The following is a 15,778-nucleotide window of genomic DNA, read 5'->3' on the forward strand; positions in this document are numbered from 1 at the left end:
GAAGCCTGCTTCTCCCTCTGCCTTCCCTGGTCCCTGTTTGTGTGCATTCTCTTTCTCATTCTCTATCTCAAGTGAATATATATATATACACACATTTTTTTTTAAACTTTCATTTTTTTAAAAGAAAGCTTTTTTTCTTTTATTTAACTTAGGACTATCACTTTCAACACAGATCTGGCCTGCTAGTAAAACCTCCTTTATATCACATTTATTCTATGTACCCTTACCATAAACCAATGTCTTCAAAAAACTGCATTTTTAAAACTTTTTCTATCTCTAGCCTCAAGTAATGCAATTTAGACAGATGATAAGAGTCTTTCTTTCCTTCTTTCTTTTATTTTTTTAAAGATTTTGTTTATTTATTTGACAGACAGAGATCACAAGTAGGCAGAGAGGTAGGCAGAGAGAGAGAGAGAAGGAAGCAGGCTCCCTGCTGAGCAGAAAGCCCTATGCGGGGCTCGATCCCAGGACCTGGAATCATGACCCGAGCTGAAGGCAGAGGCTTTAACCCACTGAGCCACCCAGGTGCCCCTTCTTTCTTTCTTTTTAAGATTTTATTTATTTGAGGGGCGCCTGGATGGCTCAGTTGTTCTCTGTCTTCCTTCAGCTCGGGTCATGATCCCAGGGTCCGGGGATCGAGCCCCACATGAGGCTCCCTGCTTGGCGGGAAGCCTGCTTCTCCCTCTGCCTACATCTTCCCCTGCTTGTGTTTCCTCTCTCGCTGTGTCTCCCTCTGTCAAATAAATAAATAAAATCTTAAAAAAAAAAAAAAAGACTATTTATTTGAGAGAGAAAGAAAATAAGTGGGGGGAGGCAGAGGGAGAAGGAGCCGAAAACTCCCCACTGACCAGGGAGCCTGATGTGGGGCTCGATTCCAGGACCCCAAGATCATTACCAAAGCGAAGGCAGATGCTTAACCGAATGAGCCACCCAGGCACCCCAAGAGTTTGAATTTCTTTACAGATCATAAATCCACTTGGATTAATGAACTTTCTCAGATACCAAATGTCTAAGCCATGACACAGAGAAGGCACTTATAAGTATATCACCCTGACATGGGGCAAAAACCCAGACTCCCCAGCCATCTGCAACATCCAGCTGAGGTCTTTGCTTAATACTCCGGACCTTAAAACATCACACTGTGTAAGCAGGGTCAATAAAGACCTTTTCAGCCACGTGTATCCATGTACCTAGTTAGCAGATCTATCTTTTCCTGCTTATTAGGCCATAAATGCTAATTCATATCCTATGTACAAAGAGTCACTGAGGTGGCACAATCATGACCCTAAGCCAATAATACCAACAAAAGAGCATCTGATTAGTCCATTCATAGTAAGATTTTTCTGCTCTGAAATATTTTCCCGTAACTGACATACAAGCATGATGCTAAAATAGAACAAAAACCCCTATGCCTATTATAATATACTTAATCGGAAAAAACACCAAATTCTCTAATTTAAGTGTAGAACAAGAGGCAGCGTCTTTGAAAGTTTAAGTAATGAAGCCACTGAAACTTTCAAAATGAAAATTATAGACTATTCTTTGATTATTTATGATGATAAAGGAAACAATCAAGGAAGAAAAGCAATTTGAGGGGCGCCTGAGTGGCTCAGTGGATTAAGCCTCTACCTTCAGTTCAGGTCATGATCTCAGCGTCCTGGGATCGAGCCCCACATCAGGCTCTCTGCTCAACAGGGAGCCTGCTTCCTCCTCTCACTCTGCCTGCCTCTCTGCCTACTTGTGATCTCTCTCTCTGTTAAATAAAAAAAAAAATCTTAAAAAAAAAAAAAAGAAAAAAGAGAAAGAAAACCGTTTCAAGAGAGCCTGGAAATCCTACTCTCTTATCACAGATTAGATGACTGGGACCTGGGGACTCTGTTTTCTCTGTGTCTGAAGATGACCTCAAGGCTCTCCAGATGGGGTCACTCCCACAGGGCTGTTACAGGCCCAGTGTTACATATATTCTCAAAGGCTGTAGCATCCTGGTCCTGGTTCCAACTGTACTTGGCATTGACTGCAGATCAAAAGGCTGACTTCATTGACAGAATGGGGGCAAATGCAACAGGCAGCTGAGTGGGAGTGCTCCTGAACCCTTGGCTTCCATCTTTACCCTCGGTGCCTGCAGCTTTAAGATGCCCAAAACATAACATGTAGTGATGGTTTCTCACAACCACTTGTCAGCTGCTAAGCAAAATCCTGCAGACCCTGGCGGCCTTGCAATGAAATAAAATCTTGTACTCAGACAATAAAGAGCCATCCTTCTCAGCCACTTGTGCTATGAGTAGCATATGCTAACAGTAATAAAATCTCACAGTGAGCATTTACTGTGGACTAAAATCTGTGCTAAGCCCCTTACATGCTTTAACTTGCACTTCATTCACTCATCTCATAATTTATTATCAAGAGCCCAGTAAGACAACAGGTGCTGAGATACCTCAGTGAATCAAACAGACATTAAATTCCTGAATTCATGGACCTCACAGTCTAGGGAGGCAGACAATAAAAGCTATAGACAAGTAAACTATGCAGTGTGTCCAAAGGGTAAAGTCATCCAAGTTTTTTTAAAGGGGAGAGGAGTTTGGGAAAGGGGTGTGTGGAGGGGCATAAAGTTTCTAATTTTACATATGGCACCCACCAGCTGAGGAAAGCCTAGAGCAAAGCCTTGAAGAAAGGCCCGAGGGAGCCGTGTGGGCATGCGGCAGCGCTCTCGGGCACAGGAAGTGCCAGTGCCAGGCTCCGCGGCCGGGCGTGGGCCGGAGTGCAGAGGGAGTGACTGAAAAGGAAACGTGGTAAGGCTGGAGAGGTAACCAAGGCCACGTTGGGAAAGCCTGGAGGCCACTGAGAGAACTCTAGCTTTTCTTCTGAGAGAAATGGGGAGTTGGGGGGAGGTTTTGAACAGAATGAAGTGTTCCGATTTATATTTTTCAGGAGTATGCTGGCTGTAGGGTTAAGAACAGATTGTGAGGGTAGATAACGAATCTTTTGTCAGAACCCAGGTGAGAAATGATCGTGGCTTGACCAAGGCTAGGTGATGGTAGAGGGAAGAGCAATTCTCCGACTCTGGATTTGTCCTAAAGGACAAAACAGTTCTGTAACTTTGGTGACAGATGGTAACGAGACTTATTGCAGTGATCATTTTGCAACATGTACAAAAACATGAAAGCCTGAAATTAATATGTTATATGTCACTTATACTTCAATTAAAAAATTGATTTGACTGGGGCACCTGGGTGGCTGAGTTGGTTAAGCATCAGACTCTTGATCTCAGCTCAAGTCCTGATCTCAGGGTCGTGAGTTCAAGCCCACATGGAGCCTACCAAAAAATAAATAAATAAATAAATAAATAATAAAAATAAAAAAAAATTATTTGATCATGAAGAAAAAAAAAAAAAACCCAAAAACCTAACAGTCTGCAGATATGGGGTATAAGATAAGGGAATTAAGGATGATTCCAAGGTTTCTGGAGGATAAAACTGTCATTAACTGAAATGGAGAAGACAGATTACAGGTAGGACAAGGTCAGAAAATCTGGAAATCTTGTCTGGTACTGGCTCTACCATAAAAGTTGTGTGAGAACAGCCAAGCCCCTTATAAGTGTGCAAAAGAATGGACCTCATCTCAACCTCATGTTTCAGATTCTCAGTTTCCTTGTATGGACAATAATACCGAGCACAGAGGTTAAAAGAATGGGCTTTGGCATCAGGCTGCCCAGGCCTACTGTTCATTGTTAACCTGTGTTAAGTTATTTAACTTTCTGAAACCTTGTTTTTAGTATCTATAAAACGTGGGTAACAGCACCTACCCCATGAAAAACTTGAAAACAAAATGCCTAGTAATGGTGTGGACTCTCCATTGCCGATCATAATGTCTAGAGAGTTGTCTTCCAAGACATATATGTATAACGAATCCCCCTATCTGTAATGACGATGTATTATTAGTAAGCTTCTGATAAAGATGTATACCAGAGCAGTGAAATAATGTCAAGAACAAAGAAAATCACAATTTAGTTAGCCAAAAAAGTCAGAAGAATCAAAGAATTGACAGCAGAAGTGAAATACTATGCCATAAGAGATATACCTTGAACAGGGATCTCCCCATAGTTTGGTCTCTTATCGGTCAGTGCCGTCAGGGGCTTGGATGTAGAGATTGGTCCACTTATGGAATGTCTCTGAAATCGTAACATAAATAGTGTCAAAGTTAGCATAAATCTAGAGCTGGGACTCACAAAGTCAACATTGCTGAGGGTAATATTTAATTACAAATCTCCATCATTCTATCCATATTGTTATGGTAAGACTAAAACACACACATACACACTTGGAGGCATACAATGTGATCAATATATTTTAAAAAATTATACAGAAATATCCCCTGTGCCTATTACTCAGTTTTCCCCAATGGTAACATTTATAGCATACTATCACAACCAGTATACTGACATTGTTTTGTTTAAAGAGAATTCTTAACAATTACACACCCATCAGTGAAATACGGACTTGCATCTACTACAAGAGCCCTAGTACAACCTAGCATCTTAGTTCAGCGCCACCACAATGGCTTTGCCTCTGGCTTTCTCATCTCCAGTCAGATACATGCATCTTTCTGCATGCAACCACAAGTATCCGCCACAAATATTTCCTCTTACTTCCTCTGCATTGTCTCCTGCCACCTCTGTGTAATGCTCAAATGCCACCAAACTATTCATTTCCACATAGACCAGGGTGTTTACCGTCACTGTCCTTTCTGTCATGCTTATTTTCCCAGCTTTCCCCCCAGCCCTTTTTTATACGACGAACCTCTAACGACTCTTTACATATTCTCAGCAGAAAAGTGTGCAAAGTTCAGCCTCTTCACATCCTTCCCAACATTTGAGACTGTCTTCTAGTTTTAGCCATCCTAAAAGGGTACATAGTGAGATCCTTCTGTAATTTAATTTTTACTTCTCCAATAACTAATGATGTTGAACATCCTTTTATGTGTTTACTGGCTATTTGTCTATCTACTCTAAGGAATGGACTTTTAAAATCTTTTATCCAGTATTTACTGGTTTGTCTTCAATCAAGATGAGGATGTCTTCTTGGAATACAAGTGTTTTGACAGATAAATGTAGTGTGATTATATTCTCCTGAATCTATAACTTATCTTTTATTTTCTTAATGTCTCTCAGAAGTTTCAAATTTTGAAGTCCAATTTATCAATTTTCTTTCACGGCTCCTTCTAATGTTCTAAATAAAAAATCTTGGCCTTCTTGAAGATCAGGATGACTTTCTCTAATGTTTTCAGTTTTGTAGTTTTAGCTTTCACATGTAGGTCTACAATCAATTTTAATTTTTATAAATGCCATGAGAAACAGCTGTGGTTATCTTTTTTCCATATAGATTCTAGCTGTTCTGGAATTCTTTGTTGGAAAGGATACCCCTCTCCCACTGAATTATGTTGGCAACTCTGCTGAAAATCAGCTGGCCTATTTCTGGATTATCTAATCTACTGATATAATGTCTACATTTAAACTATATCAGTAAGTGCAGCCGCTGGTACTCTGGCTATTTGTGAGATGGGGAATTTATCAGCTTAATGAAGATTTCAAATAAACAAACTATGTCAGTACCACACTGTCTTTGATTCCTCTATGTGCTAAAACCAGGTAGTATAAATCTTCCAAATCTGTCCCCCCTTCCTTTTTTTTAAATCTCCCAGATGCCTTGGCTATTCAGGGTCCTTTGAATTTCCATATAAATTTAAAACTGTATTATCAATTTCTACAAAATAGCATGCAGGACTGTCACTCGGAATGTATTGGATCCCTCACTGGGATTGTGAGGGAGAGCTGTAAGATAATAACAATCCTGAGTCTTCCAGTCCATGAATATATCTGTTTATTACTTCCTCAAATTCTCTCAGCAATATTTTATTCTTTCCATTATACAGATTTTTCACAGCATTTTATTAAATATATTGCTAAGTATTTCAATTTTCAATTGTTTACTGGAGTGACTAGATGTAAGAGAACAAGAGGAAACCTCAAGACAGAAGATACTCTTTTTATAACCCTACCTTGTGACTTCCCACCCTTTTGCCATACTGTATTCAACAGAAGTGAGCCAAGAAGTCCAGCCAACACTCAAGAGGAGCAGATTCCACAAGTGTATGACTTCTGAGAGTCACTAAGAAGCACTTCAGAGGCTGAGGACCCAGTTACTTATGGATCTCCTCCTCTTCTGAGGTTTATTTTTAAGGCAGGTGTAGCATAGTGCTTACTCAAGAGCCGCAGCGTAGTTCTGCTTTAGGGTGTGGCCCTCAGGGGTCTCTACGGAATGCTCCAAGTATTTTAAGATTTCTCCACGGTGGCCAGTTGGAAATCAAATGATTCCCTGCTCTCTGTGAACTACGGGAAGTGTTTACCTGGTAACTCTTCTGTTCTGGGAATCTGTTCTTACTCAGCCTTGTGGGGGTTCACCCTGTGCGTGTGCAGACTAGCATTCAGGCAAAGACTCATAGGGATGCCTTTGCAGAGGCCCTTCCTCTGGCCCTTCCAGAGGCCCTAGCTCTCTCCTGCTAGGTCCTTAGCCCTGCAAATTCCAGCACTCTCATTCTCCCTGAACACGGATCTCTGTCTCCTCAGACTCAGTTAGATCCCCCTTCCTGACTCTATCTGGCTTCATCCCCCCTGAACCACCATCTGGAACCTCCCAACAGGAAAAGTGTGGGCCCAGCAGGACTTTTATTTAAGGACCACAGTCTCATGCTGCCTGCTGTACATGTCTGAATATAACTGCTTCCTTTAATTTGTCCAGCTTTCGAGTTGCTGGGGGTGGCAGAGTAATCCAGCCAGTCACTCCCTCAAAGTCAGAAGTAGAATTCCCACTCAGGGAGTTTTGAAAAACTAACAATCCCACTCTTTGGCCCTATCCCCTAGAGATTCTCATTCACTAGGATGAGGCCGCTGCCTTCGGCTCAGGTCATGATCTCAGGGTCCTGGGATTGAGTCCCGCATCGGGCTCTCTGCTCAGCAGGGAGCCTGCTTCCTCCTCTCTCTCTCTCTGCCTGCCTCTCTGCCTACTTGTGATCTCTCTCTGTCAAATAAATAAATAAATAAATAATCTTTAAAAAAATAAAATAAAATAAAATAAAACCTCTCCACACAGTTTTAATGCACAATTAGATTTGAGAAGCATTGTGTTAACCGAGTACTAAAAAGCTACTGAATGTGACTTATATTAACTTCTATCAAGGTACAGAGATTAAATTTTTCACCTCCTACCTTTATAAAGATTGTCAAAGTCATGCATTTTTTAAAAAATTTTATTTATTTATTTGACAGAGATCACAGGTAGGCAGAGAGGCAGGCAGAGAGAGGAGGAAGCAGGCTCCCTGCTGAGCAGAGAGCCCGAAGTAAGGCTCGATCCCAGGACCCTGGACCCTGGGATCATGACCTGAGCCAAAGGCAGAGGCTTAACCCACTGAGCCACCCAGGCGCCCCCAAAGTCATGCTTTGTATATTAAATTTCAACCAACAGATATTAAAGAAATTTCACCTCTTTTGAAGTTTGTATTTTGCATCTTGAGGTCTACAGAAAAAGTATGAGTAATAAGAGAGCATATAAAAAGCATTAAATCTATAGTACGATTGGAATTCCCTTGCCTTCATGGTAAATTAAGAGCATTAACACCTTCTGTACACATGGAAATGCAGCACCACTAATTTGCAACATTACAAATGCAGAAGGAGTACACATTTACCCTAAATTTCACATAGGAGAAAGTTAGAAAATAAGAACAAAACAAAACAAAACAAAACCCAACATATTCACTCGTAAAATGCATGGCCAATAATTAACAAAGCACAAAGGTTTCAATTTAAAAATAAAATGTTCCCAAATGCTAGTTTTACAGAAGAGGTATGGCCAAGGTTCCCCTGTATCAAAGGGTACTAGGTACTAGGTTTATGGCCAGTTTTCCTTTGGCTACTCTAACTTAAGTGGAAAACTCCACCACAGCCAATATTTCCAAAAGCAGCTGACCAACAAGGGTACAGTGAGAGGCCTAATGAGCACTACAGAACAACCACCATCTCCCTTGCTTCTGGCCTACATTTCCACAGCAGCCAAGAAGAGCAACTTCAGAGACTTGTTTATAATGGATCAGCAATGACCTTGTACTAGATGGCTTAAAAAAAAAAAAAAAAAAAAAAAAAGCCCATAATGAACCTTCTGCAGAAACCCCAACTCTGAACCTGGGCCAGCCTTAGGATTTGGTTGGACATTGAGATACCGCACCATGAAGGAACCTGAGAGGAAATGCCACATGGAGAGAGTGGCCCAGGCATCCTTGCTGAGCCCAGGCCTCAGCCCACCCTGTGGCTAAGTGCAGGTACGGAAGTGAGCCCACAGAAAGCCAGCAAAGCTGCCTATTCAACACACAAATGCGAAAATCATACAACTGCTCTTTTAAACCACTAAGCTTTGATTTGTTAGGTAGTGGAGGCTGACACACGCCAACTACACATCCTAACTTAGAGAGACGGTCCCTGAACCCACACTGCTCAGGTTCAAATCCCCACTCCACCACTTCATTATATGACCTTCAGCAAATTGCTGAACTTTTCTAGGCCTCAGTTTTCATGTGTGAAAACTAGAGGTAAGAATAGTACCTGGTACCCAACAGGGCTGTTATGAGAATTACATGAATTCACATGATAAAGCACAGGGAATAGTGTAGAATACACAGCAAGTGTTCAGTACTTGTTACTCTTTCCAAAGAGTAACATAATGGACATTTTCATAATTTATCTCAATTAAGGATATTTACATTATTTTACAATCCTAACTACTACATTCTTCACGAGGTAAGTCATTTGCCCCCCATAACGTAAGTGTAAATGACTTTTAGGAGGACAAACTTTTAGATGCTGAGGCTCCCACAGCCTCTATGGTCACGGACACTTACCTGCATAGGTGAGACAGCTGCGGCAGGAGGGGTTTTCATTGGACTCGGACTCAAAGGCGTGCGAGGAATTGTGGCTGCAGTGGGGTTTGGTACTACAGAAACAAACAAACAAATACTGAATGCATCATGGTAGAGTGGAAGCTTTTATAACTGGTCTCCCCTGAACGATCCCTCAGGCTACCCAATGTTCTGGCTCCCCTGAAGCTGTCCTGAGGCCTAACCTCCGAGGCGCTCACTCACAGTCCTGCCTAACAGGTGATGCTTCTCCTGCCATCAGGCAGACTGTCTGTTCCCTAGAGTAGTTGTGTTGATTCCCAAACTGGTTATGCCAGTCATCCCATTTTTGCCATTTCAATAACTTGGGTAGTTAAAGAACTCCATGAGCCAATGTAATTCAAGTTCAAAAAACCCAAGAGGAATATTTCTGTAACTATACCAGGTGAGAAGCTGGGCCCATAGTGGATATGCATTCAATGAAGGCACACTGGAAAACAAAAGCAAACAAAAAACAAAAGAACACTGGGCTCCCATTCAGCTTTTCTCATCTCCTCCTGCGGAGTTCATCACTTCACTTAGCAAGTACTTTCTGGTTTGCATTTAATGCACAGATCTGTTAATTATTCACTTATACGTCAATCTCCCTCTCTAGACTGAACTATTCAAAAGTCGGATCCATAATTTACTCACTTCCAGATACTTGGGCTTGATACAAGGTTTAGTAGAGGGTACATAAAAAATGGTTATTTGGGGTACTGGGTGGCCCAGTGGGTTAAGCCTCTGCTTTCAGCTCAGGTCATGATCTCAAGGTCCTGGGATCGAGCCCCTCATCGGGCTCTCTGCTCAGCAGGGAGCCTGCTTCCCCCCACTCTCTGCCTGCTCTCTGCCTACTTGTGATCTCTCTCTCTGTGTCAAATAAATAAACAAAATCTTGAAAAAAAAAAAGGTTATTTGTTTGAAGCCAAATTAAAATCAAAATGGGATACATATATAAAATCAGGCACATCACACAGTAGGAAAAGATGAAAAAGTAGATCATTGTGGACCTTTTCATGCAACCAAGTACTTATATTTAAATTGCTATTTTTAGATGCATTCTTTTACTGAGATAAAATTCACATAATAGGGGAACCTGGCTGGTTCAGTCGGTAAAGGATCCTACTCTTTATCTTTGGGTTGTGAATTCGAGCCCTGTCTTAGGTGCGGAGCCTACTTAAAATTAAAAAAAAAAAAAAATTTTAAATTCACCTAATAGGGGTACCTAGGTAGCTGAGTAATTGAGCAGCTGCCTTTGGCTTGGGTGATGATCTCGGTCCTGGGATGGAGCCCTCATTGGGCTCCCCGCTTGATGAGAGGCTTGCTTCTTCCTCTCTACCAATTGTGCTCTTTTGTGCACTCTCTCTCTCAAATAAGTAAATAAAATCTTTGAAAAAAATTCACATAATAGAAAGTAAATAATTTTAAAATGTACAGTTCAAGGGTATTTAGTACATTCACAATATTGCACAGCCATCATCACTTCTACCTAGTTCCAAAATGTCCCAGTCTCTATTAAGCAATCACTCCCCATGTATCTCTTCCCTAGTCCCTGGCAACTGTCAACAAACTGCCTTTTGTGTCTATGGACTTAGCTATTCTCCACATTTCATAAAAACGGAATCTTATAACCCATGACCTTTTGTTTCTGCCTGTTTTCACTTAGCATATTTTTCACATGGTAGTATGTATTAGTACTTCCTTCCTATGGCTGAATAATATTCCTTCAGATGTAGAGACCACATTCTGTTTATCCACTCATCAACTGATGGACAGCTGGGTTGTTTCCATGTTTTGGCTATTATGAGTAGTGCTATTACGAACACTCATGTACAAGTTATTTGAATACTTTGTGTTAACTTCTTTTGCATATATAATTAGGCAGTGCAATATGGAGTCATTTAGATATATTTTATTGTAAAATATTGCTTATTTAAAGAGATCAGTTCAGAAGCAGATTTATCTTTTTTGCATTAGGGCCCATTTCATCAATATTCTGAATAACTTCATGACTTTAATTTAGTGTAGACACGTCATTATCTTTCGTTTTAGAAGTACAGATTTTTGTAAGTCTTTCTTTCATCTTAGCTCCTCATATTACCCAGAGGTAGCTACTAACAATAGTTCCAAGTGCATCTTTCTTGCACTTTTAATGTAAAAATCTATGTACTTAAAAAAACAAAATGACATCACACTATGAAATACTGGTGTGCAACTTACTATAAAGGACTGCAGGCGCATTTTAACATAAGTACTTTGAGATTTACCTCATTCTTATTAAAAAAATGCACAGCATTCTATTGTACTAATGGGTCATAATTGACTTAATCCTTTTAACGGGCTCGTAAGCAATTTCCAGGTTTTCCCCTTTTTTTCAAACAATCCTACACTGAAAACTTTGTGTGTATATCTGTATCTATATCTATCTATATACATTCTTTTTGAAGATTTTATTTATTATTTCACAGAGAGAGACATAGCAAGAGAGGAAACACAAGCGGGGGAGTAGGAGAGGGAGAACCAGGTAAGCAGGGAGCCTGATGGGGGGCTTGATCCCAGGACCCTGGGATCATGACCTGAGCCAAGGGCAGATGTTTAACGACAGAGCCACTCAGGGGTCCCTATATCTATATATATTTATAAACATCTGCCAGTATTATTGTATTAAGAACTTCAGGATCTATGAATATGGCATTTTAAATTGGAAGATATTATCCTCCAAAATATCTGTACCAACAATGTGAGTATATAAATGACTTTTGCTCTGATTTTAAGTCAAGGACACTAATTTGCATACACTCACAGAATATAGATTATAGAAACTCTATTATTATTAGAGGGATTAGAATAAAGCCTATTGTGAAGTTAAAAGAATTTTTAGAAGAAAATGTAAGTTTTAGGACACATTATATTCAGTTATTTTCCTGTTGTTAAGATTTATTTATTTTAGAGAGAGAGTATGGGTGAGTGGGGGGGGGCAGGCAGAGGGAGAGTGTCTTAAGCCAACTCCGCACTGAGGACAATGCCCAACCCAGGGCTTGATCTCACCACCCTGACTGAGATTATGCCCTGAACCAAACCCAAGAGCTGGATGCTTAACTGACTGCATTACCCAGGTGTTCTTCTCTTCTGTTTTTTCAAGATTTTATTTTATTTTATTTTTTAAGATTTTATTTATTTGTTTGACAGACAGAGATCACAAGTTGGCAAAGAGGCAGGCAGAGAGAGAGGAAGGGAAGCAGGCTCCTTACTGACCACACAGCCCGATGTGGGGCTCAATCCCAGGACCCTGGGATCATGACCTGAGCTAAAGGCAGAGGCTTTAACCCACTGAGCCACCCAGGTGTCCCTGTTTTTTTTTTTCTTTTTAAGATTTTATTTATTTGACAGACAGAGATCTCAAGTAGGCAGAGAGGCAGGCAGAGAGAGAAGAGGAAGCAGGCTCCTTGCTGACCACACAGCCCGATGTGGGGCTCGATCCCAGGACCCTGAGATCATGACCCGAGCTGAAGGCAGAGGCTTTAACCCACTGAGCCACCTAGGCGCCCCCTTTTATTTTTTAATTTTTAAAAAATATTTTATTTATTTGAAAGAGAGAGCAAGAGATATCAAAGAGGGAGAAGCAGACTTGCTGCTGAAGACAGCCCATTGTAGGGCTTGATCCCAGGACCTCTGGGATCATGACCTGAACCGAAGGCAGAAGGCAGATGCTTAACCGACTGAGCCACTCAGGCCCTCCTAGTTTTCCTTTTTGTTATTATTATTATTTTTTTTTTTTTAAAGTAATCTCTACACCCAACATGGGACTCAGACTCACAACCCCAAGATCGAGAGTCACATTCTCTGCCAACTGAGCCAGACAAGCACCGCCATTTAGGTTTTTTTTTTTTTTCTTTTTTTAAAATACATCTCTTTCCCCTTCCCAGAGCTGAGGGGGTTAGAGAAATTAAAAAGGACCCAGTCATCTGAAGGAGGGAAGAATAAGCTTCCGGATACAGAAGAGCCTTGCAATATAGAGCCTGGCCTGCTTTGGGACCTGCAGTCCAGTGTGGCAGGAATATAGAGGACAGAGGAAGAGCGGTTCAACTGGGCTAAGAGGAAGGCAGGGTCAGACCACGCAGGCACTGGGGATCTGAATTTCACTTTAACTACAATAAAGCAATTAAAAGACTTTAAGCAAGAAAAGTCCTTTCTATCAAAATGAAACAGAGAGACTGATTAGGAAGTCACTGAAATTAGAAGCTGATGATGGCTTGTACTAGCAGTTGATTATGCACTAGAGATGGAGAGAAGTAGACAGAGCAAAGATGTGCATGCTGGAGGCTGGATCCACATGACCTGATAATGGATTAGATGTGGAAGTGAGAAACAGGAAGGATTTAACAAAGGAGGAGGATTCTTGGGCGCCTGGGTGGCTCAGTGGGTTAAAGCCTCTGCCTTCGGCTCAGGTCGTGATCCCAGGGTCCTGGGATCGAGTCCCGCATTGGGCTCTCTGCTCCGCGGGGAGCCTGCTTCCTCCTCTATCTCTGCCTGCCTCTCTGCCTACTTGTGATCTCTCTCTCTCTCTTTCTCTCTCTCTGTGTCAAATAAATAAATAAATAAAATCTTTAAAAAAAAAAAGAAGAAGAAGAAGGAGGATTCTTGGATTTCCGGCTTAAGTAATTGGGTGGAATGGTCCTGCCATTTACACAGGGGAAAGCCTAAAGTCAGGGGCAAGAGTGCAGTTTTGGACATAACATGTCTAGGAGATACCAGAGTGTCAATATCAGGGAAGCCTTTGGATTTATAGACCTACAGGAGTTCAGACGAAGGGAAAGGGCTGAATTCATACATCTAGAGGTTTTTTGGCATAGAGAACACACTCAGAGCCTCAGGACTATGTGAAGACCCATTTATTTGAGGGGCAAGGCACCAAGTCTAAGAACAAACTCTCTGAAGCTGAACAGATCCCAACTCCCCTGCTAAAAAAGTCACCTGATAGTAAGACTAGTTCATTAATATTACATTGAATTTGATGAGGCTCAGAGGGTAAGATGGAAAGAATATCAAACCAGACCAGAGAACAGATAGTAAGTGAATGACGACAGCCTGCCCTTGGCATAGGATTTAAGAAGTTACCTTGTGATGCACTGTCAAAGGACTTGATGAGGGTTTTCACCGTAGGGGTTGGCTCGGAGGAAGTTGAAGACCTTCTACTCAGTCCCATCCCTTGCCTTAAGGCTGCCAAGTCTCTCTCAACAGCATTCATATAGTTGTACACCCGGCCTCGCTCCTCCTCTTGCCTGAAAACAATAGTGAAATCAGGCCTTTTTACACACATACTAGCAAACACATTTTTGCCTCCCTACTGAAAAGCATTAAAAAGTATCACTTTAGGGGCGCCTGGGTGGCTCAGTGGGTTAAAGCCCCTGCCTCCGGCTCAGGTCATGATCTCAGGGTCCTGGGTTCGAGCCCCGCATCAGGCTCTCTGCTCAGCAGGGAGCCTGCTTCCCCCTCTCTCTGCCTGCTTATGATCTCTCTGTCAAATGAATAAATAAAATCTTTAAAAAGGGGGGGGCCTGGGTGGCTCAGTGGGTTAAGCCGCTGCCTTCGGCTCAGGTCATGATCTCAGAGTCCTGGGATCGAGTCCCGCATCGGGCTCTCTGCTCTCTCTGCCTGCCTCTCCATCTACTTGTGATTTCTCTCTGTCAAATAAATAAATAAAAATCTTTAAAAAAGGGGGGGGGCACCTAGGTGGTGGCTCAGTGGGTTAAAACCTCTGCATTCAGCTCAGGTCATGATCTCAGGGTCCTGGGATCGAGCCCCATATTGGACTCTCTGCTCAGCAGGGAGCCTGGTCCCCCCCCCCACCGCCTGCCTCTCTGCCTACTTGTGATCTCTGTCTGTCAAATAAGTAAATAAAACCTTTAAAAAAAAAAAGTATCACTTTAAAAAAAAGTATCGGGGCACCTGGGTGGCTCAGTGGTTAAGCCTCTGTCTTCTGCTCAGGTCATGGTCTTGGGAGTCCTGGGATGGAGCCATGCATGAGGCTTTCTGCTTAGTGGGGACCCTGCTTCCCCCTCTCTCTCTGCCTGACTCTGCCTATTTATGATCTCCCTCTTTGTCAAATAAATAAATAAGATCTTAAAAAAAAAAGAAAAAACAAAAAAAGACAGTATCAGTAGAGCTAAATAAATTATCGAGTCTAATATTCTCGTTTGTTTGGTAAATTCCAGGAAACAATATTACAATTTTTATATTGGGTTGTACTAAATATGTTTAAAAGTAACCAACAGAATCCATTTTCCATCTGAGTATGTGTAAGGTGAGAACATCAGTTATTAGTTAGCAGTAAAATGCAAAGTGGGCTGGCCAAAAAGAACCTGATTCAGGACTGGGATTTTGAGATTCTGTCCTGCTTTTTGGTGTCTGGGAATTCACCAGTACATATGGGTTATCTATACTGGCCCTATCTAATATGCCATGCACAAACAGGAAAATACAAAAGAAATGAAATCAAAGTTCATATTCTATTTTTTAAAATACTATTTTATTTATTGTGAAAGATTTTATTTATTTATTTGACAGACGGAGATCACAGAGAAGCGGGCAGAGAGAGAGTGGAAGAAGCAGGCTCCCTGCTGAGCGGAGAGCCCGATGTGGGGCTCGATCCCAAGACCCTGGGATCATGACCTGAGCTGAAGGCAGAGGCTTTAACCCACTGAGCCACCCAGGCGCCCCCAAAGTTCATATTCTTTAAAACAAACTTCTGTAGTATCCAAATAGAATTTCTACAAAGAAAAAAAAACAAAACAAAACC

General features: G+C 41.6%; 1 protein-coding gene across 2 annotated transcripts in view; it reads right to left on the minus strand.

Moving 5' to 3' along the window:
- The window catches only part of SPECC1L (sperm antigen with calponin homology and coiled-coil domains 1 like), a 139,163-nt gene that overhangs the window by 50,134 nt on the left and 73,251 nt on the right, over positions 1–15,778 (minus strand). For both annotated transcript variants that reach the window (XM_082697665.1, XM_082697666.1), the window contains 3 exons: positions 14,098–14,261; positions 8,947–9,038; positions 4,078–4,168 (listed from right to left, as the gene is read on the minus strand). In XM_082697665.1, coding sequence (XP_082553791.1) covers positions 4,078–4,168; positions 8,947–9,038; positions 14,098–14,261 — 347 coding nt within the window. The remainder of the gene's footprint in view (positions 1–4,077; positions 4,169–8,946; positions 9,039–14,097; positions 14,262–15,778) is intronic.

This window comes from Mustela nivalis, assembly GCF_964662115.1.
Source record: "Mustela nivalis genome assembly, chromosome: 14".
Classification (NCBI taxonomy): Eukaryota; Metazoa; Chordata; class Mammalia; order Carnivora; family Mustelidae; genus Mustela; species Mustela nivalis.